The sequence below is a fragment of the Rhea americana genome, unplaced genomic scaffold (assembly GCF_003343005.1).
Source record: "Rhea americana isolate MKP2758 unplaced genomic scaffold, rheAme1 scaffold_28, whole genome shotgun sequence".
Classification (NCBI taxonomy): domain Eukaryota; kingdom Metazoa; phylum Chordata; class Aves; order Rheiformes; family Rheidae; genus Rhea; species Rhea americana.
Window position 1 is genome coordinate 1,012,009 of NW_028186401.1, and position 22,795 is coordinate 1,034,803.

A 22,795-nucleotide genomic window follows, 5' to 3' on the forward strand; every position below is an offset into this window, starting at 1 on the left:
GTCTCTGTTTCTAGTACAAGACTAGAAACAGGTTTCCAGAGCAGGTAAGGGAGGTGTTCTGTCTGTGTATAGTGATGTGTAAGCTGCTTCTCTGATTGCTTTCAGTTTCACTTACTAGGTGGAATAAAAGACCTCTTATTGAATTCAAAGTGTTCTCAGTTCAGCAAGGCAGATGTGTTGCAGAGGCTTTCCTGAAAGGCAGATTGCATTGCCTGGAAAATTTGAAACCCTTGAGGTTTGAGGAAAGATTACGGTTTTCTTGTGCCATGTACCACTTCTCCCCTAGCTGTGTGATTACCTGYGTTTACTCAAGACATCACAATAAATAACTTCGTTGAAATTAAAATTACAATTTTTCAGTTACAAAATATTCCATGAATGTTTAGGAGTGGTGTTTTCTACTATGTTTTCTAAAATGCTGCTGTTTACTGTGGGAAAGAGGATCCCAGAGAGGATAGATTGTCTCATCTGATGTGATGTTTCTTGAGTTACTGAAGACATTGAGGGGACAGTTATTTCATGAGAGTAGTTTAAAGCCTAGTCTTTAAGATTTCTCACTGTGGTCCATTGTCATAGGGGAGGTGAAATCATTATTGAAGACAGCAGAAAATCTGGCTTTTAGTCAGTTATAGACAAGTTTTTATCTCTGATTTGTATGTAGTGAAAATAGCTGCCTCCCTTGCTGTAGAAAACAGTGCAAACTCAGCACCAAACTACTGGTCTGTACAAATTTCAGCTGATCTCATTCACTTTCCCCTAAGACCTTGTGCGCTGCATGAAGCAGCGGTGCTAATACCTCTGAATAGTTGGTGGAGTTGGACCTTAGGAGCATCCTAGAGATTTTGCAGAGAATCTGACAGGAGTGAGGAGAACCTTTTGAAACTGCAAGCTCATATGAAGTATGGAGGTGAAGGTGTTAGCTGTTCTGATAGTTTAAGCATTCAGTCTCAGGTGACAAGGAGCCACAAAGGCTCTCRGAGTGCATGTTCACTCACTCAGCTGTTGGCAGCAGCAACAAAAAGACAGTGGCTAAATTGGTTGTGGGCACTGAAAAAAATCTGCTCAGAGATGGCAGGAGTCCTTCCAGAGGCACTTGCACAAGGAATCTTGGAGGAAGCTTGTATTCCTGTGCCCATGCAATTGTAACATCAGTTTTTAATGGTGATTGACTGGTCATTCTTTCCAATGAAGAACTCAAATGATGGATATTCGGTGCAACAGAGCTTTTTAAGAGATCTTGTGTTCCTTTAACAAGCGTTGGTATGGGGCAGCCCGCCTAGAGTGAAATGCTTCACTGACTAAGCAGAGAGTTAGTTTAACTGCTTTTTTTTTTCTTTAACAAGCTGCTTATCTCTGTCCCTTCCTCCAGGTTTTATTTTGTCTTCTAGCATGCTGTGTGAATAGTCACTTAACAAGACTTCATCGTGTGTCTATATTTATTTGGATTGGTTCATAAGAAAGGTCTTCTTTCAAAAAATCCATTCTTCTGATCTACTTCAGGCTCTACTGAATTTTCTTGCATTTAAGGATGCGTTTGCTGGAGGCACAGAAGCCTTAGTCTTCTCAAAACTATTGTCTCCCACCTTAAAATCCACATACCAGCTTTGCAGTGAGCAGACAGAATGTAAGTTGCTCTGAACAGAGCTGCTTCTCAAGTCACTTTTTGATCTATCACAACTGCACATTCAGATATTCTGCCCTGAAACATCCAGTACCTCTTTCCTGTGTCAAATGCCTGGGACTTTATTAGGAGTGATGGTGCTTTCTGTTTGCCCTGACAACCTGAGGATCCTGCTAAAATCTGCTCTGCACTGTTTCTTCTGTGGGATAATAAATGCTATTGCTGCCTGGCAGTTTTGCAGTGGCTAGGACAGGGCATTATGGCTGCATGAGCTATTAAAACATGTCTGATCTTTTTTAGTTATCCTAGCACAGAAATGTCAATTCTTCTAGTGTAGCTGTTAGTGTATTTCTGGGCTGTGTGGCTTTATCAGCCTGAAAAGATACTAGGGTTGAGTGCACTGATAGACCAAGTCCTAAGCAAAAGGTGGCCATGAACATTGTTGTTTGTCCAGACTAAAGAGCACTGCAGAAAGTCTGGGAAAGATTGACTTGCCAGGTGTGAGTATATGTGTTTTGGGGAGATGCTGATGAATGGGTTGGGTCACCTAAACCCATTTACTAAACAAATAATGAAACTTAGTTTCCAATGCATTTGGCTGATGGACTTTTAAGCTAGACTCTGATGCTGCAGTGTGAGCTCACCCCTTTATTAGACGCTAGAGAATATACATGGGAGAGGAGTCTTGGCTGAGGAACACATTTATCTGACATCTTGTAAGGTGCAAAGTCCAGCTGAAATGCTTCCCACTGTTAAGTCATTGCTCCTGGGGGCTCACCCATGTGGTTTTTCTGATGTCTGATAGAATTYGAATTTATGTTTCAGCTTTTCAGCTTTCAGAAGGGTGCTAGAAGAGGATCTGTCCTTTGTCTGCCACCTACATTGCCACATTAGTAGGAACATAGTATCTTTCAGGCCTCTGCCTCCTTGACAAAACTGGTTATGAATTGCCAGCCAGCTGAGAAGATGCTGAGAAATAATAATAAGCAAATGCACAAGTGGTATTGTTGTATAAATGCAGCCTTTTTCTGAGGGTGTAAAGCAAGGTGAAATTAAGGGAAATTGAAGGGAATTTTAGCATTCAGTTTGCCTTAATGAAAGGAGCTCTTCACCCAGGAGGGAGAGACTGAAGAATAATTCAGAAAATACATTTCAGGAGGAGAAATAGGATAGTGATGTGATTTAGATAGGCCCGAATAGAATTCTTTGCTCTGCTACAGACATCTGGTATTTCCTAAACCAGCCATGGTGAATCTTTGTGATCTAGTTTCTCATCTGTAAAATGGTGGTAACAGGAGTAGTGTGACCTTAACCCCTTTGGGAGACTTCAGTGACATCTTTCCCTGGTGCAGGATCAGTTGTGCTCTTTGTATCCGTGCAAGTGAAGGCTTCCTGGCTGCTCAGGATCTTTGTTCCCTGCTTGTCTCCAAAAGGACTTCTGCTGGCCTCCTTTGACTGTTTGTTGGGGGRCAGGATTTGCCCTGTATTAGGCTATGCTTATTCAGCTACACTGCAGGATGGCGGGCTGCCTCTAAAAGAAACCAGAATGTTAATTTTGGCATGGGTGCTTGCATTTAAGCAAATAGAACATTACTGGTCAGGGGTTTATTAACTTAACTCCTCTCTGTAAGCCATTACGTTTACTGTCAAACCACAAAACAAGCATTAAGTGGTCTTATTAATTCATTTTATATTTATAGATATTTTAAATAAAGTGATCTGCCTTAAAGGATTTCATATCTATTTATGTTACAAGAATTTCTGAAGGGAGAAAAGTCAGCATTACAAAATACTCTTATTGCTCCCTTGATAAATGAGAATTGTAGAAGAAAAAGAAGGAAAAAAAAAAGCCTCCTCTAGAATAACAACGAAGACACGAAGCAACCCCTTTTGCCAACCCAGAAAGACTAGGTACTGCTTCACCTAACAAATGCAGTATTTTTAATGATATTCTGCAGTTCTGACCATCCCCATAAAGAGGAAATAGATTTGTATTAAGGTTAGTTTTTGTTTCTGAATGTCATATTAGGCTTACAAGGTCTTCTATTTAATAAACTAGTATTTGAAGTTGTAAAAGAGCTTTTTCCAAGATCATGAAAGTATTTCCCTCTAAGATACTCTGTAATGTATGAACAGGAACAAAAATGGCTCAAGGACTTTGAGTTTTCTTTTCTTTTCTTTTTTTTTTAAGTCACCACCTCTAAAATGAAATATTTTCTTGATTTCTGGCAAGGTAATTGAGTCAGCATGATTCTCCCAAATGAGAGATGGCTGATGACTTTGTGATGATGTTAAAAAATAAGCTGACTTAGAAATTATGTCAAATGCCACCAGGTACCTCTGCAGCTTTAGCAAGGCAACGAATTTATGGGCATGCTGGAAGCAAGAGTATAGATATGGAAAGATGTCAGCAGAACTGTAGAAGTACAAACCCTGAGACTTAACTGCAGGCCATTCTGAGAGAGAGTTACTGTGTCTGGGGTCAGCAGAAACGGCAGGCATTTGCTCATTAGAGTTTCAGTAGAAAATACCATGTTTCAGCCTATTTTCCATGCCATGTGAGCTCTTTGCATTGATGGCAAGCTCTTGTTCTCCTGCTCAGGTGCTTAAGTATCTCCATCCTCTGAAGGCAGCTTGGGTAGATGTTCTGTTTCTTATAAAGTCCTGTATTACTCTTAAGATATTTTATGGTTTCCTCTGAACTGAACTTCAAGCTTTTTTGCCTGCAACTAGGGGAGCAGTGCATTGGCTTGCTTTCTGCATTTCCCCTGTCTTTCTGTGAGTCCATTCACCATAGCTGCCCTTTTGCGCTCAGTTCATGAGCAGGTTCCGAAAGAATGAAGCATGCACAGCTTTTTCAGAGAGGTCTCATGATCTTTCTCTTTAATTTTCATCTAAGAGAAAACAGTAAGACAAGGAGGAGATTCTTTGTCCTTGTAGACTGGCAAACTGTAGCGGCCTGTACTRTGGCTAATTTTCCTTCATGACTTGTGCCTTCAGCTTCCTGGAGGAAGCTCTGTGATTCAAATGATTCTGAAGAATATGATAATKGAGATGTTAGACTCTGGCGAGTTCTACCCACAGCCATTGAGGTCATATTGGTCTTTTTAACAGTGAGGAAGGACTGGCTTCAGCCACTAGCTAAATACCAAGTTGCAAATGTTGGCTCTGTGCGTTTGTGCAGAGCTTACTCTGCAAACGAAGTCCCACTCAGATTGGCCCTCTCAGCGTTTAGTGACAGAGATGTCAGAATTTCCAGGACCACAATAWCATAATTTAAAAGCTGCTTTCTACCAGGAATCTATGGGTTTGAAAAACTAAAGGCTTTCTTTTTTCTTTTAATCTTAGTACATTTTGGGGTCTTGGAATTAATGTTAATTGCAGCTTAGTTTTGAACTTACCTTTTTCTCAGAGAGAGTACAGCATGTGGGGTAAGTTATTGTAGTGTATGGTAGTTCTGCAGCTGTTGCTAAGCCATGTGATTAGTGAGAAAGCTCTTTGCAGCAGCAAGCAGTAACTTGAAGTTAGCAATCTCTCATAGACCATCAAGAGGGAAATTTTTTTTATGTAATTCTTTAGGAATAGTACTGGTTTATTCTCTGAAGTCTTCTTTTACACTCTGTGGCTTGGTTTTCATTTTGGATTTCCCCTTTGAGAGCTTTCTTGAAGAAGCAGATAAAATCATTTTTATCACATACCCAGGCCTTTATTGATGGATTTTCATCTCTTTGCTTTTGGCGGCTGGCAYATAAAGGCTCAGGAGCTGCCACTGATAATCAATTTCCTTATCCTGATCTGGAGTTTTCATGATAGGAGCAGGGATGTAAGGGAAAAGGGTATAAAACTTTTGATCATTGTCTGCAGGTTTCTCCTTTCTCTTGAGCAGTCTCATGAGAAAGATTTATGTCAACTGTATCTTATAAAGAGCCGTGGATGTGTTATTTTCCATAATGTTTTATGGGRTAATTTGAAAGCTTGGCTTTAGATCAGTGTTAGAGACCCTATAGCACTTTTCAAAACAGGTAAAAGACAACCTGAGTAACCTGACTAATACTTCTGCTGTCTAAATGCCGTCCAGCAGCCAAGACACTTTGGAGGCTCTCCTTTGAGTGCAATGCTTGAAAAAAGGCAATTAACCCTCAGGGTTGGTGTTTGAACTCTGAAACACACACGTCTTCCTCCCGCCCTCCACCTGCAGAAGAAGCTCTTGGGTATGACAAAAATTAAACTGACGCTAAAGACTTCCTCTCTTAGCCCAATTCCTCATGTCTAAGCTGTACTTCGTGCATGCTGGGGCAGATCTGGACAGTTTGTGCCAAAACTACTCAGTCCTTGCATGTCAAAGGTATAAGGAGAAAGAAGGGCAGGATAAATACAAATGGAGGAGGAGAAGGATGGTCCAGGCTTGAAGCTTTTCTTTTTTCTCTGGAGCACTCTGTGCAGTAAAGCTCTGGCAGGGAATGCAGATGAAGGAGGGAGATGTCCAAAATTGGCTTTATTCTTTCTTCTTGTCCTTCTGCAGCTCCTCTTCCATTTTGCTACCTGTTTCATTTGACTGTGCCGTGCCTTTCTCTGTTGTGCTTTTGATGACTCTTCATAGAAAAGAAATGAGAGCATGGAAGTTCACCTTCAGAAGGGCCACCAGAGCTCATGACTACACTTCAGCCATATTTACCATCTTTCACATCCCTTCCTTTCAGCCCAGTAACCARGTGTCTACCTTGCTCTTCCAGCCAAGCTGCTCTCTAAACTTGTAGTGATAGCCTAAAACGTGACCTTCACATTTTTTTCCACAGTAGAGCTCAGCAAAGCATTAGTTGGTTTCATGCAGCTGGCTCTTCTTGTTCTCAGCTGCCTAGTTTTATTAAAAGGTCCTAAAATGTTCTTTCTTTTCCCCTGCTGAAAATGTTCACAGCAGCCTAAGGGTGTGATGCAATTGCAGGCTTGAGGGAGGGTGGCCCCATAGTATTTCAAGTGGGAAGGGAGGTGTCTGTGAGTCAGTGTCTCTATTAATGCATGTTGTCCATGCAGCAGGAAAAGTTGAGAACATCTGCTCTCGGAAATCCCATTCCTCTTCCCCTGGTACCAATTATCTCAGCCATCTCGCTTGGTACTGTTAGCTCATGTTCTGATGATAGCTAGTTGGATGTGATGTCTAAACAGCTTTGGCACTCCAAGTCTGTGGGTGATGGTTTCCTTGTTGACTGAGTAAAAAGGGCAGAAGGTGGTCACTGCCACGACAGAATCTGATTCCAAGCAGGGCGCGAGCTACCTTGGACGCAGACTGGTTTAACATTGGCTGTGTGCTGCCAAAATGGCTGTGAACCACCTATGCTGAACTCGTATTTCTTGGTCAGGTCATTTAGGGGCTGGTGTTGTTCTCACTGAGGTTCCTTCTAGCCTTGAACACTGTGACTTGGGACAGTTTTGTTTTCATTTGAAAGGATAGCTGTTTCCACAATTCTTAGCACAGGGCAAGATATTATACTAGCATGTAAATTTTAGTGCATTTGTGTTGCTAATACCAGTGTGCCCCATGTCCAGTGAGACAGTGACAAATACCATTCATACTCCAAAAGTCATGGCATCGCTTTGGTGCGATTTGATGTACTAAAGAGGCTTGTAGGCAACTGTAACAGGTGCAGGGTGATAAATGTCGTTTTGGTTTTGGTAGAAGAATACTGTAAAGATGTGGAGAAAGCTACAAGCCCCCTTTCACTTCCTGGAAAACTATTCTCCGGGGAAGTCTACATTTTTTTGGTATTGATGTATTATAGTTACTTTAAGGCTGAATGCTGTTCTGTCATAAGAATCAAAAAGGAGGCATAACTGGTAGCCTTCTGTATCCATCCTGTATTCATTTGATTGGTGGATGAGGGCTGTTCRGATGGTGATGTTTGCTTGTGCTGACCAGTTTGCAGGTGCACTTTCAAGTCAGTTTTCTTGTTAATTTACTGGGAGATCTTAGACCGTTTTGGAAGACAGGTTTATTTGTGAGTGGGGGTGAATAGTTCTCACTTGAACCTATGTAGACCTTTCTGCAAAAGACCTTGCMAAGAGCTTTTTGCTGATTGGAGAAAGAATAGAACAATTGTTGAAGGCAGAAGAAGCTGGAGATGTCTCTCCACTCTTCAGCTTGCTTCATAGAAGATCAGCAATTGTAAATGTGATATTTTGACAGTGTCGTATAGTTCTGGTGCTGCACCATCTTAAATCACAATGCTAATGTCTTTGGCTGAGCTTACGATCACACTTCAGATATAGTGCAGAGTTGCATGAAATAAAAAATATTTGGATTACTGATCTTCTGGCAACTGTGCATGCATCTCTGCAAAAAAGTCTTTAAACTTCATTAAGAATTTTTTTACTTCAACATGTGGGTTCTAGCTGTTGTGCTTTCTAGCCTTTTGCTGTTAATAAATCATCTACTTAAAAATATGGCCTTGTAGTTAAACTGGAAGACACAGCCAGAATATGTATTGCCTGTATTGCCTACACAGATGTGTCTTCAAAATCCAGCATGCTATCCTAGATCATTAACAAAAGCACTTCTTGCCAATACACCTGGGTTTGTGCTGCAGTGGTAATCAGCAACCTGTCATTATTGGAGTCTGTTAGTCCAAGACAGTGGTGTCAGGCAAGTTACACTGTGTTTATCTGTACACACATTAAAGCAGTAATTACAGTGTCTAAGAACCGGTTTGACTGCATTGAAGGAAATATCTGCCTTTTCAATCCAGTCAGACCACATGGACGGAAAAGTCTGCTGCAAACTCTGAGGCATTTGGAGTGGGGGATGGAAGTAGAGTTGGCTGGAGCAAAAATCTGATTAGAAAGGGTCTGTCTCTTCTCTGGGTGGCATCTCGTTGGAATGCTTTAGCTGTACTGAAGTAGAGCAGTCCTTGCACCAGCCAGGCTTTGTTAGGAGAGGGACGGAGGCTATTGTTCCTGCTAGGCAGTACAAACTGCCCTGCATCTGGAACTCCTTTGGGCTCCATTTAAGAAAATAAGCAAACAAAGCTTGGATAAACAAGCAAAGTAAAGCCCCTTTTGCATGCCTAGTGTCTTTTTGGATTAGTATCCAATTGTCCCTGCTGCCAGCAGGGTCCTGCTCTTCTGAAATCACTGATGRATGTGAATACAGTCAAAGATATCTTTGGAGTGGAAGGGGCACCAGAGGGGGAAAAAAATAGGGCTGACAAACTTCAAAATGCTGAACCTTAGCAAATACTGCATTTCCTCAGCATCTGGTGCTCTCCACGCAAATTTTTACCAATGAAAACTCCATGTTTTGAAGTCAGTGGTGTTTCAGTTTCTCTGTGATAGATCTGGAGGCAAGCAGCTTGTTTGCTCTAATGGAAAGACAACTATCATTCATTCAGTGTAATAATAAGGACATAAGTACTGCACACTCATAAATGGATAGAAATTTTATGGGATCCTCAGAGCTAGCAGTAAGATAGACAAATCAAAGGGATCCATCACAATATCCTAGCAAGCATTTCCTGGTCTGTGAAGTGGTATGTGAGAGATCGACTTGATTAGCATGATGGTGCCCCATCAGCCCTCTCCGCTAAGAGTGGAGGTTGCATTTGCAGATAGGTCAACTGACAGAGCCCTTCCCTGCAAGTGTCAGTTTATCCCCCAAGTCTGTAGTGAGAGGCCTTAACTACTCCACCAACATATGCCTGAGCTAAGTAAGTAGTACCAGCACTTGTAGGCATTTGTACACCAGCTGCAGGGAAGATAAATGACTTTCTGTGCTTTTACTGAAGGTCAATGGGTCAAATACTGAGTGGTGTCTGTCTTGCAATTTGTGCCTGGATTAAAGGAAATATTTAATTGTATGCTTAAATCCACACCCCAAACACTAAAGTGATTAAGAACATTCTTAAACTGAGCATGTTCTTGAGTATTTATACAAATAGGAAAAATACCAGAATTTGAAAATACGATGTCAGAAATATATTCATGCCTTGAGTTTGTTGAAGTGAGTTGACCTGTAGTGCTGTATTTTTTTCTAGCCTCTGTGATATTTCTAACCAAATGAGACATGGATAATGAATATAGCTTATCTGGGCCAAATCCTGCTGCCATTAATCAAGAGTCTTTCTTCAGTGATTTTGATTGTTTGTCTGAGTAGGAAATGCAGTACTCATCCCAAAGTTATTGTGGGGTATTTTAAACCTTTCTAATATCAACCCCTCTCTCACATTTTTTCATATGGTCTAGTCAAAGCAATTGTACGYAGTGAAATGGGTGGAATAAAATTCTGGCATCAATTAAAAATGTTATGTTCTAACCTATAAAAATGAGGTGAAGTATCAGAGCTGGAATGCAAAATCTGGAGAAAGTAGTAAGGTAGTTTCCGGTACTATTTTTGTATTTCCTGAGGCTTGTGTCATTATGTGCTGCCTTATTACTATTCTCTTATATAAGATATGAAAATAACAGAGGGAAATTGCTTTTCCATTYTATTTCCTGAAGTCTAAAACACACCATTATTTCATCTTGAGTTCAGATATCTCTGATGTTTAAATGCTGAAGATCTATATTAGTTGGATGCTTCCGAATATATGTCTATGTTCCTGAGACTCCGGTTTATGTTTAGAGTTCCTTTGGAATATTTCTCTCCTTCATTGTTCAGCAACCCTACTTCTTCTGATTATTCTAGTTAAAAACACTTTTCTTTCTGCAGCTAGCTTGGAGGAGGTTTTTTGCTTTGATTCTGTTTTTTTTCTATTTTGCTGTTTCTGTAGCTGAATGCTGAGTCTTGCTTGGATTAGTGAGTGACTGGTCAGCTGATGAAGCCAGATACTATGCAGTAGGAACAGATGTATGATATTTTTGCAGRTATCTTAGCTATCTTATAGTATGAGGAACTGTTCAAGCGGTAACACAGTAGCTCTTAAAAATGCTCTTTTTTCTTGAGTGTAGTAACATAGTCTGTGTGTTCTTGTTTTGTGAAAGTTTTTTGAAGGATGGAAATAACTCACTTGGTTCCTGGAACTATCACTAAGTTTTGTGATTATTACTAATGTTCTGAGGATATTTGCTTTGATTTTTGACAGGTGTACAACATGTTTCAACATCAAAGCCTTGGAATTAAAGTCAACATTCGAGTGACCAAGCTAGTCCTGCTTCGAAACCGTCCTGTGAGTCCTGACTTGTTTTACACTGCTGTTACAGTTTTACTGCTGTAGTTCCATGGGCAGAGCAGGATCCCTGTGCTGTATGGGCAAGATCTGGGGGATGTCTGGCCATGTGTGACATACAAAATAAAACCAGTGCCTGCCATTCTACACCAGGCAGTGTTAAAGGTGGGAAAGATAGGAAGCCATGGGAGAAAAAGGAATTATCATCCTTTTAGCCTTCCTYGTAAATCTTTGCTTAGAGTTGCAGACCTGCTTCAGGAATTGTTAGATGAAAAAACTACACGGTTCTGGTTTACAAAACACAACTTCCAGGCTCATGCGTCTTTTGAATGTAATTCTGCATTTGATGCTTGTGACTGCTGCCAGCTGATGGAGTTTGTTCTGTGGATCCAAAAGTCTCTAGTTCACTCACTCAAGGGAAACCTTTTGCACTTTTCATATCTATATCTTTGAGCCTCTGATTTTTCACCAGAGGTTTAGTGCTTTATATAAATACAGTGACTAACCGTGCTTCTTTTGAATCCCTTTCCTTCCAAAAGGCAAAATTGTCTATTGGGCATCATGGAGAGAGATCTCTGGAGAGCTTTTGTCACTGGCAAAATGAAGAATATGGTGGAGCAAAATACCTTGGTAACAACCAGGTTCCTGGTGCGAGGGATGACACCCCACCTGTGGATGCTGCTGTTTTTGTAACCAGGTATTGTGAGTCAGGTTTATTACTCTGACCAGTAATGGGCCATAGTCAATGATGAAGTTACCTGGTCTGCTAGTAATTCAAGAAGAATACACTGATGATGATACATTTGCTGCTACATACTGTTTAGTTGCCTCACATGAAAGTGATTTGTCTTGTTTCTGTGTGTATGTACGATGTTTTACAAAAATATCTCTGCTTTTGAATTGGAGTGTTGTCATAGTCATGATCATCTGAGGACACCGGCAAGGCTCAAGTGATGCTTTTTTGTTAGCCTAATTTTTTAAAAGGAAAAAAAAAAAAAAAAAAAAAAAAAAAAAAAAAAAAAAACCACGAAAGACAAGTTTTAGAGCACAAGCTCTGCTTTGTAGAAGAAGGAAACAATGGACTGCAAACATATAGACGAGCTGAGAAAACTGCTCTGAGTGTAATTAGATATGCATCAGATGAACTGTATGAGAGGAGAAGTAGTTGGTACCTGCAGAGCAGACACTCTGTTAGTAGAGGGGAGAAGTGATGAGAGTTACTGCCTAGGGAAAGAGAGAGACAGATACTATAAATTATTTTTCTCTCTCCTTGCATTAGGAAATAACCACTTTAACACCTCTCCTCTAACACAAGTTGGAGCTCTCACTCTTAATTTGTATATTTGAAAGCTACTGTATTTACTTTAGACATGAAATAATCTGCRTGTGAATATTTTGGCAAAATCTTTTGCAGCCTGCAGCCCAGCCTGTTGATGTATCAAATACAGTGTATCACGGTATGGCCTAGATACAATAAAGCAGAAGGATGTTGCCACCTTAACCTGTAATCTTGTTTTCCTCCAACTTCAGCACCTAAGCTCATCCTCAGAATACAATACAAGTCCTCTGTCCCCACAGTCACCCAAAATGTAGAGTAGCAAATCTGTGGTTTATTAAATTAATTGCATACTTTAGAATGTAAATTAAGAATTCATTGTCATTCACTAAATAATTGAAATGAGTACAAAAATAGAGTATGAATAAGATGACTGCTGCATATGCTAGAAAAGACAGTGCTTCCTGCCCTGCTTCCCCAGTTTGAGACAGGAACTATATGTGCTGCAGTTCAGTATTTTCACCCTTCTCATCCTTTTTTTCCCTGCCAACAATGTAAGTAGAAATGCATGTTTTTGCATTACCTGCCATGCAAATTGTAATTATCTCAAGTGTTAATAGTCACATCGCAAACTATCTATGGGATTTTGGTGAGTGTTCAGTAAAAGTGGACTGCCTAACTAGTGAGCTTGGCATGGGGCTGGTGAAGTTCATAAGAACGCAACTTAACARAATACGCGCAGTTCTCCCAAATCCTTCTCTCCCCTCTGTGTTCAGGGTAGTCCAGCCAAGCACTTAAGCAGATACTTAACATTTTAGACAGGGTGAATAGTTCCTTTGAAGTTAATGGGCTGCACATCCTGGTTATAGTTAAGCATGTGCTTTATTGAATCATGGCCTAAATAAATAACTAACATTTTTGTTAAACTCATCTGGGCATCCAGTTGTCCTGCATGACGAGCAAGGCATACGGAATCTCCTCTGTTGTGCTCTAGGCACAGGGTGGGGGGAATGAACAGARCATTTGATCTGTGCATTCTCTCTGCAGCTTGTAAAATTGAATGCAGAATGTCAGGCTAAATGAGTTGGACTCAGGCACTTGAGAAGGAATTGTAGAGGTGGTCTCTGGATTCAGTGGATTTGGGGGGTTTTGCAGTCAGAATAGCTGGAGAAGTACAGCTTCCATAAGGTTAGAAACTAGGCTCAGATTCTGTGAGAAAGTATAGGCAAGGGATCACAATTGCTTTATAGAGGAGCAGCAGTTATCCTGTATGATAGGCCAGCAGTGCATACTTGTCTTCTTCCTTCCTTCTTGCTTTGTCTAGTCATCCTAACCTATCCCTGCTCCTACACAAAAAGGGCATCGTGTTGCTTGGAAGACTGCTGGCCCAACAAGGCCTGATTCTTGTGTCAGGGAAATGAGGTTTCTACTCTTGGCTTTGGAAGTGTGTGTGGTGTGTGTGTGYGAAAAAGTAGAAGCTGAATTTTTGCCAGCTGCAACTGCTTTAGGACTAGAAATGGATTCTTTGGGGTCAACCTCTAAAGAAATCCCACTGTTTCTAATCTGACTGTGTTCATTTGAAACACAAAGGCACACTTGCTTTTGAGAACTTCACCTCTATCTGGTGTACCCCATATACTCATTTGTATGCAAAAGTAAATGACCTCCTAGGTGGAAATATCCCTGCTGTAGGATTTTGATAGTATCTGCTTGCAAGTAGGAAGCACACTGTGTCTGTGAAACAAGATATACCACTGCCCAGTTCAATAAATAAAGGAGACGGTGGGAAAAGTCTGTTTTAGCCATGAGGGTTTGGCTACAGTGCTGTGGTCTTTATAATCATCAGATTTCCCTTTTTCAAATTCTGTTTGTGCACTTGCAAAAATTCAGATCTCTGGCATCTACRGATGATGTCCTTTATATTTTAGTGGGCAACTGACCAGAAAAACTTCTGTCTGCAGAATCTGTATCTTAGTGCTCTTAAAGCATGTCTCATTTAAAACACATTCTCTCTGTTGATGTTCTGTCTTTTGCATTCCTCAGTAAATCTTCAGACATTCTGATGTTCTCCCCAGCTCCTGGTTTTAGGCATGTGGAGTGCTTGGTAGGCTGTTGGTGATGTGATAGCAGAGTAAAGAACGACACAACACTGAAATGAACAGAATTCAAGCCTGTCATTAAGCGAAGACTTGTTTTTTCCTGCCATACTGCTGTAGYTATTCCAGTTTCAGTCTATTCACCCCTCTCCGTCTTTCTGAAGCCTCTGTTCTATATAGGCAAATAAGCAGTTATATATGCATTCAGGGAGCTGGGCACATAGTGCTCCTGAATGTATACAGGAATGTGCAAAGTTTGGTGGGCAGGTTTCTGGCTATTCCAGTTTCTCTGCCCATTAGCTTTATGATCCTGGACATCTGAACTGATCAAAAAATGTCATTTGAAGGATATTGAGAGGTGGCTATTAAACAGAATACTTCGTATTCATGTTTCACAGTTCAACTGCTGTTCTCCTTTCTTACAGGAAGGACTTGAATTGCAGAATTTAGCTGAGCACAGTTAGGTATTTTTTTCCAGTTTGTGTGAGCCAGATGGAAGAGTGACTTTAGGAGGAGTTCTGAGTTCCTCTTTTTTGGCTCTTTTTATTGAACAAAAAACCAACTTATTGTCATTTTGCAGAAGTATTGTTTAATTCTGCTAATGGAAACACTCTTCATAATAAGATAAATGATGATGATTGAGAATTTCACAGGTCCCTGAAAGATCAGAACACACATGTACTGCTTGATTCAGCCAGTAGCTAAAAGTGAGGAGGAMATTTGCCTCACTGCTACAGCCTGTGATTTTAATACATTATCCAATACTTAGTGTGATAAGGTCAAATTTGGCCTTGGATTTGAACTGCAGCTCCTGGAACAAGCGTCTTATTTCAACATACTCTTTAAAGGATCCTGCTAACAAAACTGTAGTGTTAGTGATAGGAATCCTCTCCACATGTCATGAATGTTAAGATATCTTTTATATGTCCCTGAAGCTTCATTATAGTATCATCCTTGTCAACTCTGTTACTTTAAAAGCACAAATGTAAAGAAACTGAAAAATGTTCTAGAGAGAGCCCTGTGACTAAAATCTTTTTAAAGGAGAATAKTTTCAGTACCATAACAGGGCCATCTTACCTCACTGGCATGACCTGTCCACAGGTGAGATGGAAGATATCTCTTGATGCCTTTACTGTCTTTGGTCCCCCCAGAGATTTCCTGGAAAGGGGGTAGGTAAAACTTACAAAAGGTCAGGATATTTTAAAGCCTAGCATTTTGATACAAGATACTTRAATAGAAGGGCAGCACCTCTTGGATTTGTGTTTAGGACAATTTAAAGGTTGGGCTAAGGAGGCTTTAGAGTTGCTGGCCTGCCTGCAGTAAATTGGACCACTGTGTTCTTCATGCTGCCCTGTTTCAAGTCCTTCCCTGACCAGACAGCATCAGGGTATTCTCTTTACAGATAAGGATTGTTTTGCCTCCATAGTAGAGTCTGCAAGTTGTGCTGGCAGATGTRCAAGACCCTAGTTTTACGACATGGTAGTAATTTCTCCATGAAGCTGCCTGAAACTGCCAGACACCTTTCAGTGTAGAACACAGAGTGCAAGGAGCAAAATTTGCTGTGCTTTATTTGCTGAGCTGGCGAGCCCCTGAGGAGAGATGCTTTTCTAGCAATGGCTTCCTGCCGTCTACTAATAGTTCAGCTATCTGTTGTCACGAGAAAAGCATCTGTTTGATTTACCAGTTTATATAACATAGTAAGTCCTTAAATAAACCTCCATCAAGTTGGCTCTGGGAGTTGGGCAAGCATGCCTGTGCCAGCACCATCAGGAGATTATTAGTCGTCTTTGGAACAGCTGGAATGCCAAGGTGTCAAGACACAGTAAGGCTGCTGTGAAAAATTAAAGCTGGGGCCAATGTGTCGTCACAGCTTCCGATTTGATTTTGTCCCTGTATGATTTTTTTTTTAACACTTGGATAATTGCTATCATAGCTTTTCTATATTGAAGTATGGTTAGTTTTCAGTGTCTGCTTAACAAGAGCTGGTAACAGCTCTTGTTCCCCTCCCTTCTAAGCCCTTGCCAATTTGATTTGTGGTTTTCAGAAGAGGTTGGTTGTGTGAAGGGGTTGAGCTCTTCAGCCTGAGAACTGGGCCTTAAAGCCCTTTTCCTGTAAACCCTACTTTTGCATTTTTCTTCAGGAAAAAGATACTTTCAATTCTCCATAATCCCCCCTGCCAAACTGCTAAACTTAAAATCCCACCTGTGACTTAGACATTTTAAACCRCACACTCAAAATCTATTAGTATGATTCACTCGCTAACCTCTCTTTAGGGTGAGGAAAGCATAAGCATAGAGATTTCCCTTGGGTTGAGGAACTTAAGATTTGTTCTAGTATGTGACACTTTCCTGCAGCTCCTCTTCAGAGTGGGTGGCACTGCAAAGCAGGTCTGGTAAAGATAGCTCCTGAAAGTTCGGTGATGACTGTCTAAGTGCTTGTTGAAATGCACCCAAACCATTATTTTAGTTATAAAATACTTTTCCTCCCACACTTGCCATTCTCTCACAAGGGAACTCATTTATAAAATCTTCTCACATTACATGATGTTACTTAGACTGCGAGGTTTAAGGTTGTTTTTTTTATTCTGTTTCTATGTAACATGCAGTTTCATAGAGCCCTGGCTGAGGTCTAGGTACAGTGCCATACGTAGTATCTGTTCCTGCCTTGATAGGATCTGGGGAGACTGGATGAAATGTGTGGGAGGGGGTAACAGAGTCCAGTCTCTTAAATCTGTCTGCTGCTAGATTCAAATCATAAAACGGTAAATCTGGCTGTAGTATGTTTAACTGAATGCAGTTCACCTAGCTCTTACCTGTCCAATCTTGGTATCTGCTTTGTTTTTCCCTATGTCTATCTTTCCATATGTTTAGTCCTGCTTCTTTCTTGTGTCTAGTTTTCTGTTTAAGTAGAGCAAGATTAAAGGACTAAGAATTTGTGGGCATGCATGATCCAGYTTAGTTCTCAGGACTTAGCTCAGTGTCACCAGGCAATATCCCCACATGACCCCTCCTCCCATTTTTGATAGTGTTACTGCATCACTGTGTCTRCTTCATTTTATTACAGTCCTCTTGTGAAAACGAGTGGTTCTGCTTTAATCCAGTTATTGACAGTCTGACATCATAGGAATGAGATAGTCTTTTGTGTGATATGGCAGTACTCTTGCATGTTAAATCTTAAGTCTGTTAAGTTGGACAGTAGTATGTGGAACTGATCAGCATAATTGCTTGTAATCTTGAGTAGCAGTCAATGCTATCTGTGCTGTCATCRTGTAAATTGCAGAGCAGTTAAAAACCTTGACACCCAGAATATGTGAGTCATGCAGCACTGCTTTTTTCTTAGCCTGCGGTCTGGGGGCACTGGATACACTTCACTTCTATTATGTTTTTCTTTCTAGGACAGATTTCTGCGTACACAAAGACGAGCCTTGTGACACTGTGGGTAAGTCAAAGAAGTAGGAGGAGAGTATTTTTATAGCCAACTCTGTGCTGAGAGGAGCTTTCTGGGTTCATTCCTTGGTTTGTTCTAATGCTGATTTGCCATTTTGGATGCCTCTACCATACAAATACGGATTGGTTGAGCAGGATATGAACTATAAATGAGCCATTCAATATTAACTCCTTTTAAGCACTGAAGTCTCTGAGGTCAGGAAGTAATCTTAAATCTTTCTAYTTTTTTGGAGCAGATGTAGAGTTAGATAGTTGGAGATAAAGAAACTGACTTTTGGGTGTCTGTATAATGTTTCTTTCAGTGGTCTCACCCAAGACAAGAATCTGTTAACTAATGAATGTATTGTATTAACCTGCATAACACTCCCAGATCAAACAAGTRCTCAGACACCAGAGAAGAATGCCTCATTTTAGGAAAGCCAAGTTAGAGAAATCTTCTTTTCTGCCTTCTGCTTTGTTACTGCCTTTAATTATATCCAAGTCCTGGATACATGGTGCCCTTATCTCCCACCTAGTAAATATTTTATTTATTTATTTATTTTACCTAGGTAACCATAACCTCCACTACATCTTCTGGCAGTTTATTTAATCACTACAGTAGCAACAGTATTTAGAGGCAAAAATCATCATCCTCTCCACAGTTATTGTATGATTATTTACAGACTTGTCTCAAAGCCAAGCTGCTGCTTTTCCTACATTCTCTGTAAACTCACAGTGAATCCTGAGTTTCAACTGATCTGAAACTCCAGTGTTCAGAGTGCCACTCAGATTGGGGGATGCTGCGTTAACAAATAGTAGCCAGTAAGGGAAGTTCAACGGAAAGTGCGGACAACCGTTCCAGCAGCATCTCTCRGCCTGCCTGTAGAAGTTTCATCTCAGAACACAGATCCTTCCTTTACAGTGGTATGGAGAGTAATCCATGAGAGATGAATTGAGGAAACACAGAGCTGAAAAATATGTGCATTTTCTTCTCAGACATTAACAAGGCCAAGTGTATGTCCAGRATTTCCAGTGGGAATTCCTCACAATGCCTATATTCAGTGTCCGATGGAAAACACGCTTCCCCTGAGGAAGTGTTTATGCTATGTACCTGTATCTGGAGATGATGCTGGTAAGGTACAGTAAAGAAATAATGAAAAAAGAGAGAAGCTGATGGAAGACAGGTACTGTCACTTAACAAATGCTGACTAAGGTGAAAGCTCTTTCCCTTTTTAAATAGAGTATTGCTGAAGATCTCTATTCAGGGAATGATATTACCGTAGACAGCATGACTAAAGAAATAATATTATCACTTTGTTTCTGTTTTCACAACACGCCCAAGTACTTTCTTGTGCTGTGACTTGCTGTGCATTATCAGTCCTGTGGAGGAAGTGGAAGATTGGAGCAATAAGGCTTAAAAACTCAAATGTTACTCTTTCTAGTGTAGTGCTTCTAAGATATTTAGAAAGTTCCTAGGACAAAACCAGTCTGGTCTCTTTCCTCTCTTCAATCCTGCTTTWCCTTCCTTCTCCCCTGAAAGTTTCACCATGTGACAACAAAGCTGTAGCACCTTCATTAATGCTTCTTTTGTGCCCCACTAATTGTTTCTTTGGTCTGAGCCCAGTGTCCTTATCTGGCACTTACCTGACACACAGCTGACACTTAAGGATGAAATCCTCTATCCAATAATACCATCTTACTTTTCTTAAACACTATTGATATAAGTAAATATTTTGATAGCATCAATTTCTAGTTGTATTTTCTATACACTAATTGGTGAGTTACTGCTGTTGTCTCAGACCATCTACAAATTTAGGCCCTTATCACTGTGTTACTTATACTGGCAGCATATTTTGGAAGTTTTTTTCAGTCATAAAACTGTTACAGGGCCTGCAGTTTGAAAGTCCACCCAGGGTACACCATACCCTGTTGGTACACCACAGAGTTGGTAATACTCAACTGAAACTGTGCTAAAGATTCTCCCGTTTTCCTYCTTAGTCAGAGCAAAGTACGTGTCAGACGCACAAAAATTGTTAATTTTTAATGGCTGCTACTCTGCACCCTGTGTGTGTATGTATATATATGTGTGTGTGTGTGTATATGTATATATAAATATGTGTGTGTGTATACATATATATACACACACACACACACATATATATATATATATGTGTGTATATATATATATATATGTATATATATATGGATTGTTGAAGTAGGAATGTAGCTATCTTTTACCTGGGCTTAATATGAATGCAGTGGTCGAAGTAGGCTGATGCCTATTGGCTTTTGAAGGACTATATTGATGCATCATCTGTTTCTATTGTTTCCAGGTTTCTGTTCCTCMCTCTGGCTCCCACAGATAGTCCTCTGCAAATCAGGAGGGCTACCCTGAAAGCAAGAAGCTGGTCTAAAGAATAGCATTGCCTTTGGTCTTGAAGGTGATGTTGAGGTTACACCACTTCTCAAGTTCTCTCCAGAACAGCACCTCACTTTCATTTCCTGCCTTACAGTTTCCTTTTAAATAGGAAAAGCTTGATATCACCAGATGCATATGTATTTTTGTACCCTCTTATGAATGATGTTTGCCATTGCTTTGTGGTACASTGCTATTCTGTAAAGGAGGAAATGTCTTCCTGGTGAGCAGGGACTCTACTAAACTAGGAGGCCAAGGCTGCTGCTCTATATAGGCTAGAGAACCTGGACTCTAGACTCCTGGCATTGACTCATTCTGTGACATTTGGCAAGTCACTTAAATTCTAAATTCTTCTGTCTACCTCTATGAAACGGAGATTTGAGTGCAAAGCTACAGGAGATTGTATGGTTTAAGTAGTTCTCATATAAAGGAGTGTGATGTCCTTGACTATTGCAATATAAGTCCAGAATCTAATGTTGCTTAGTCACATTGAAAAGAATATAAAGAATCCATTTGATTATGCTTTCTAAAATAAGTGTGCTCAGAGCACTGTAGATAAGGTATTTTTTCAGTGACAGTACCTGGATTTTCTTGTGAGAAATAGTCGAGCAAAATTTTCCCGGGTGGAAGTATTGAGCCCCAGCTGTTGCTTAGAAGTGGGATTATGAAGCTTAAATGGCTTATAAGAGTTGTTCATTTGTGCTCAAAAAGATCCATATTGAAAAACCTATCCGGAGTCTCTGCCTGCCATGCAGACACAGAGAGAAAACAGCAGCAGGAGGTTTGTATTTGTATTCTGGCAGGGGCCCCTCACTGAAACCAGTTGCTCTGGGGACTTCGTTCAAGTTTTCTCGGCCTAGCTGCCAAGGTAGTGTGGAAGGTTACATAATGGCTGATACAAGCTCAAAAATGGTGAAAATATGTAGGTTTGTCTTTTTTGGGGTGATACCCTGCTGGCTGCTTCGAGGAGCAGAACCACATTTGTTTAAGAAATAGTTTGTTAATACTCATTGCCCCACTTGTTTTGTGCAAGTTAGTCCTAAGAAYAAATGAATTCAAAAAGGAAGGGTAGAGAAAGAAAACAGTATGCCTGCATGCAACACATTTGYAATACCTGTGTTTCAACATCTTCAGTTTCTAGGACCTCCAATACCCTCTGCAATTTGAGCACAGGAGGTTTGCTTTATGTAACACAGCCTTGACACACACACACACAGAGCAGTCGAAAGGTTTGCGTTCTGCTGCCGCGCTCAGACTCATCTCTCGTGATGTGACTTTAACCAGGTCTAACGTTTCCTGCAAAGAAATCTTTGTTCCAACTGAGCTGCCTCTAAGCCAGCCAAAAAGAGGGTTTAATGTCTAGCTATTAATATCAGGCTGCAGCTTGGAGCCTTGCTCGTTGTCAGAATCCAACCTTCCTGTGACATAAGCAGATCGAGAATGCCCCTTTCGTTCAATATTTCCACTGCTGGTGCCAAATAAGCAGCTTTACGGTTGGTTAGGAATGATCCTGCATATTTCAAGGCAAAGCTTGGCCTTGATTCCTCAGTGTACATGTTACCCCAGATCCAAGCTGAAGCTTCCCTGTATTCAGCTAATAATAAAAGTGGGGGCAGTGTGGAATTGGGAAATGGAAAATGAGAATGTGTCTTAAATATCCTTAAATTGCTCTGGTTAAAAATGTCTTTACCTCTGCTGCAGTCACATGTGCTTTTTTGTGGCTTGATGTTGGGGGAAAGAAAGCAGCAGGATATAGTGTATATACTGCAGATGGGTAGGTTTAATTGAAGGAATAGCTGCTTGGAGAAAACTGAAAATCAGAAGCAGAGGTGATTGAGAAACAGTTTTCCAGACTGTTTCCACAGGTGAATCCATGTTTTGTGAAAAACATTCCTGCCTCCTAGCTGGCTTTAATTGACAGTCAAAGATACCTTCTTGAGAGGGTCCTGAAGGTCACAAATCCTTCTAGAGTTTGTGACCTTTTTCTTGTGTCTTCCAAATGCTGATATGTTACTGGGGAAATCAGGGCTCTGATTCTGGTTTTACTGCTGCACTGCGGCGGTGCAGGTAGCATCCTTCCGCTGTGCCACCGGCTTCCTACCTTAGTCATTTCCTCCTTTCAGATGTGTATAGAGAGCTGTGAGTGAAAAGTACTGTCAGAGAGAGATGTGGATTATGGTGCTATTAACCAGTTTCTCTCCCTTGACAGCTACACCCTGATTTCTTCTAATGGATTTGTACTAGCAAAATGTTTGGGAATATGCCCGGATTTTGCAAATGAGATGCTTATTATATGTGTCCAAGCAGATCTGATCTTTTTGTCTTCTGTGTAAAACACTGAATAATCGGACTGTGCACTTTTACCTTCTCCTTGCTTGTGCAGCTGAGTTGCCTCCAGTCCTCAGCAAGGTACAGTTCTCATCAGTGTTGCCTCTACAATGTATTGTTCAGTTAAATCTTCCTTCCTATATAATACTGATTCCAGTTCCCTAATATTGTCACAACAGAGAATTAATCCCAAAGGAAAGAGGAAAGACTAGTTGGTGTGATGTGGGTGGAAAAGAAAAGGAATTCTCACATTAAAAACATTTTTCCATAGTGGTTAGTGTTGAATGTTTCTATATATTCCAGGGCGGGTTTTAATTTGAAGCCAGAATAAACAGAAATACCTGCTGCTTAAAACAATTCATTAGAGAAACAGTGCCTGGCTTTAGTCTTGCTGGGACTGTCCTTGGGACCAAAGTCAAGAACAGTTTAGTGCATTAAAATGAACACACTGTAGGTTAACACGTCCCTTAAAGGAACA

The 22,795-nt window shown here is 40.6% G+C and overlaps 1 protein-coding gene across 1 annotated transcript in view; it reads left to right on the forward strand.

Annotated features, from left to right (window-relative positions):
- Positions 1 to 22,795, forward strand: part of ADAMTS17 (ADAM metallopeptidase with thrombospondin type 1 motif 17) — a 191,445-nt gene that overhangs the window by 16,632 nt on the left and 152,018 nt on the right. The window contains exons 4-6 of the mRNA XM_085308753.1: positions 10,693 to 10,776; positions 11,316 to 11,473; positions 17,543 to 17,586. Of these exons, the coding sequence (XP_085164879.1) occupies positions 10,693 to 10,776; positions 11,316 to 11,473; positions 17,543 to 17,586 (286 nt within the window). The remainder of the gene's footprint in view (positions 1 to 10,692; positions 10,777 to 11,315; positions 11,474 to 17,542; positions 17,587 to 22,795) is intronic.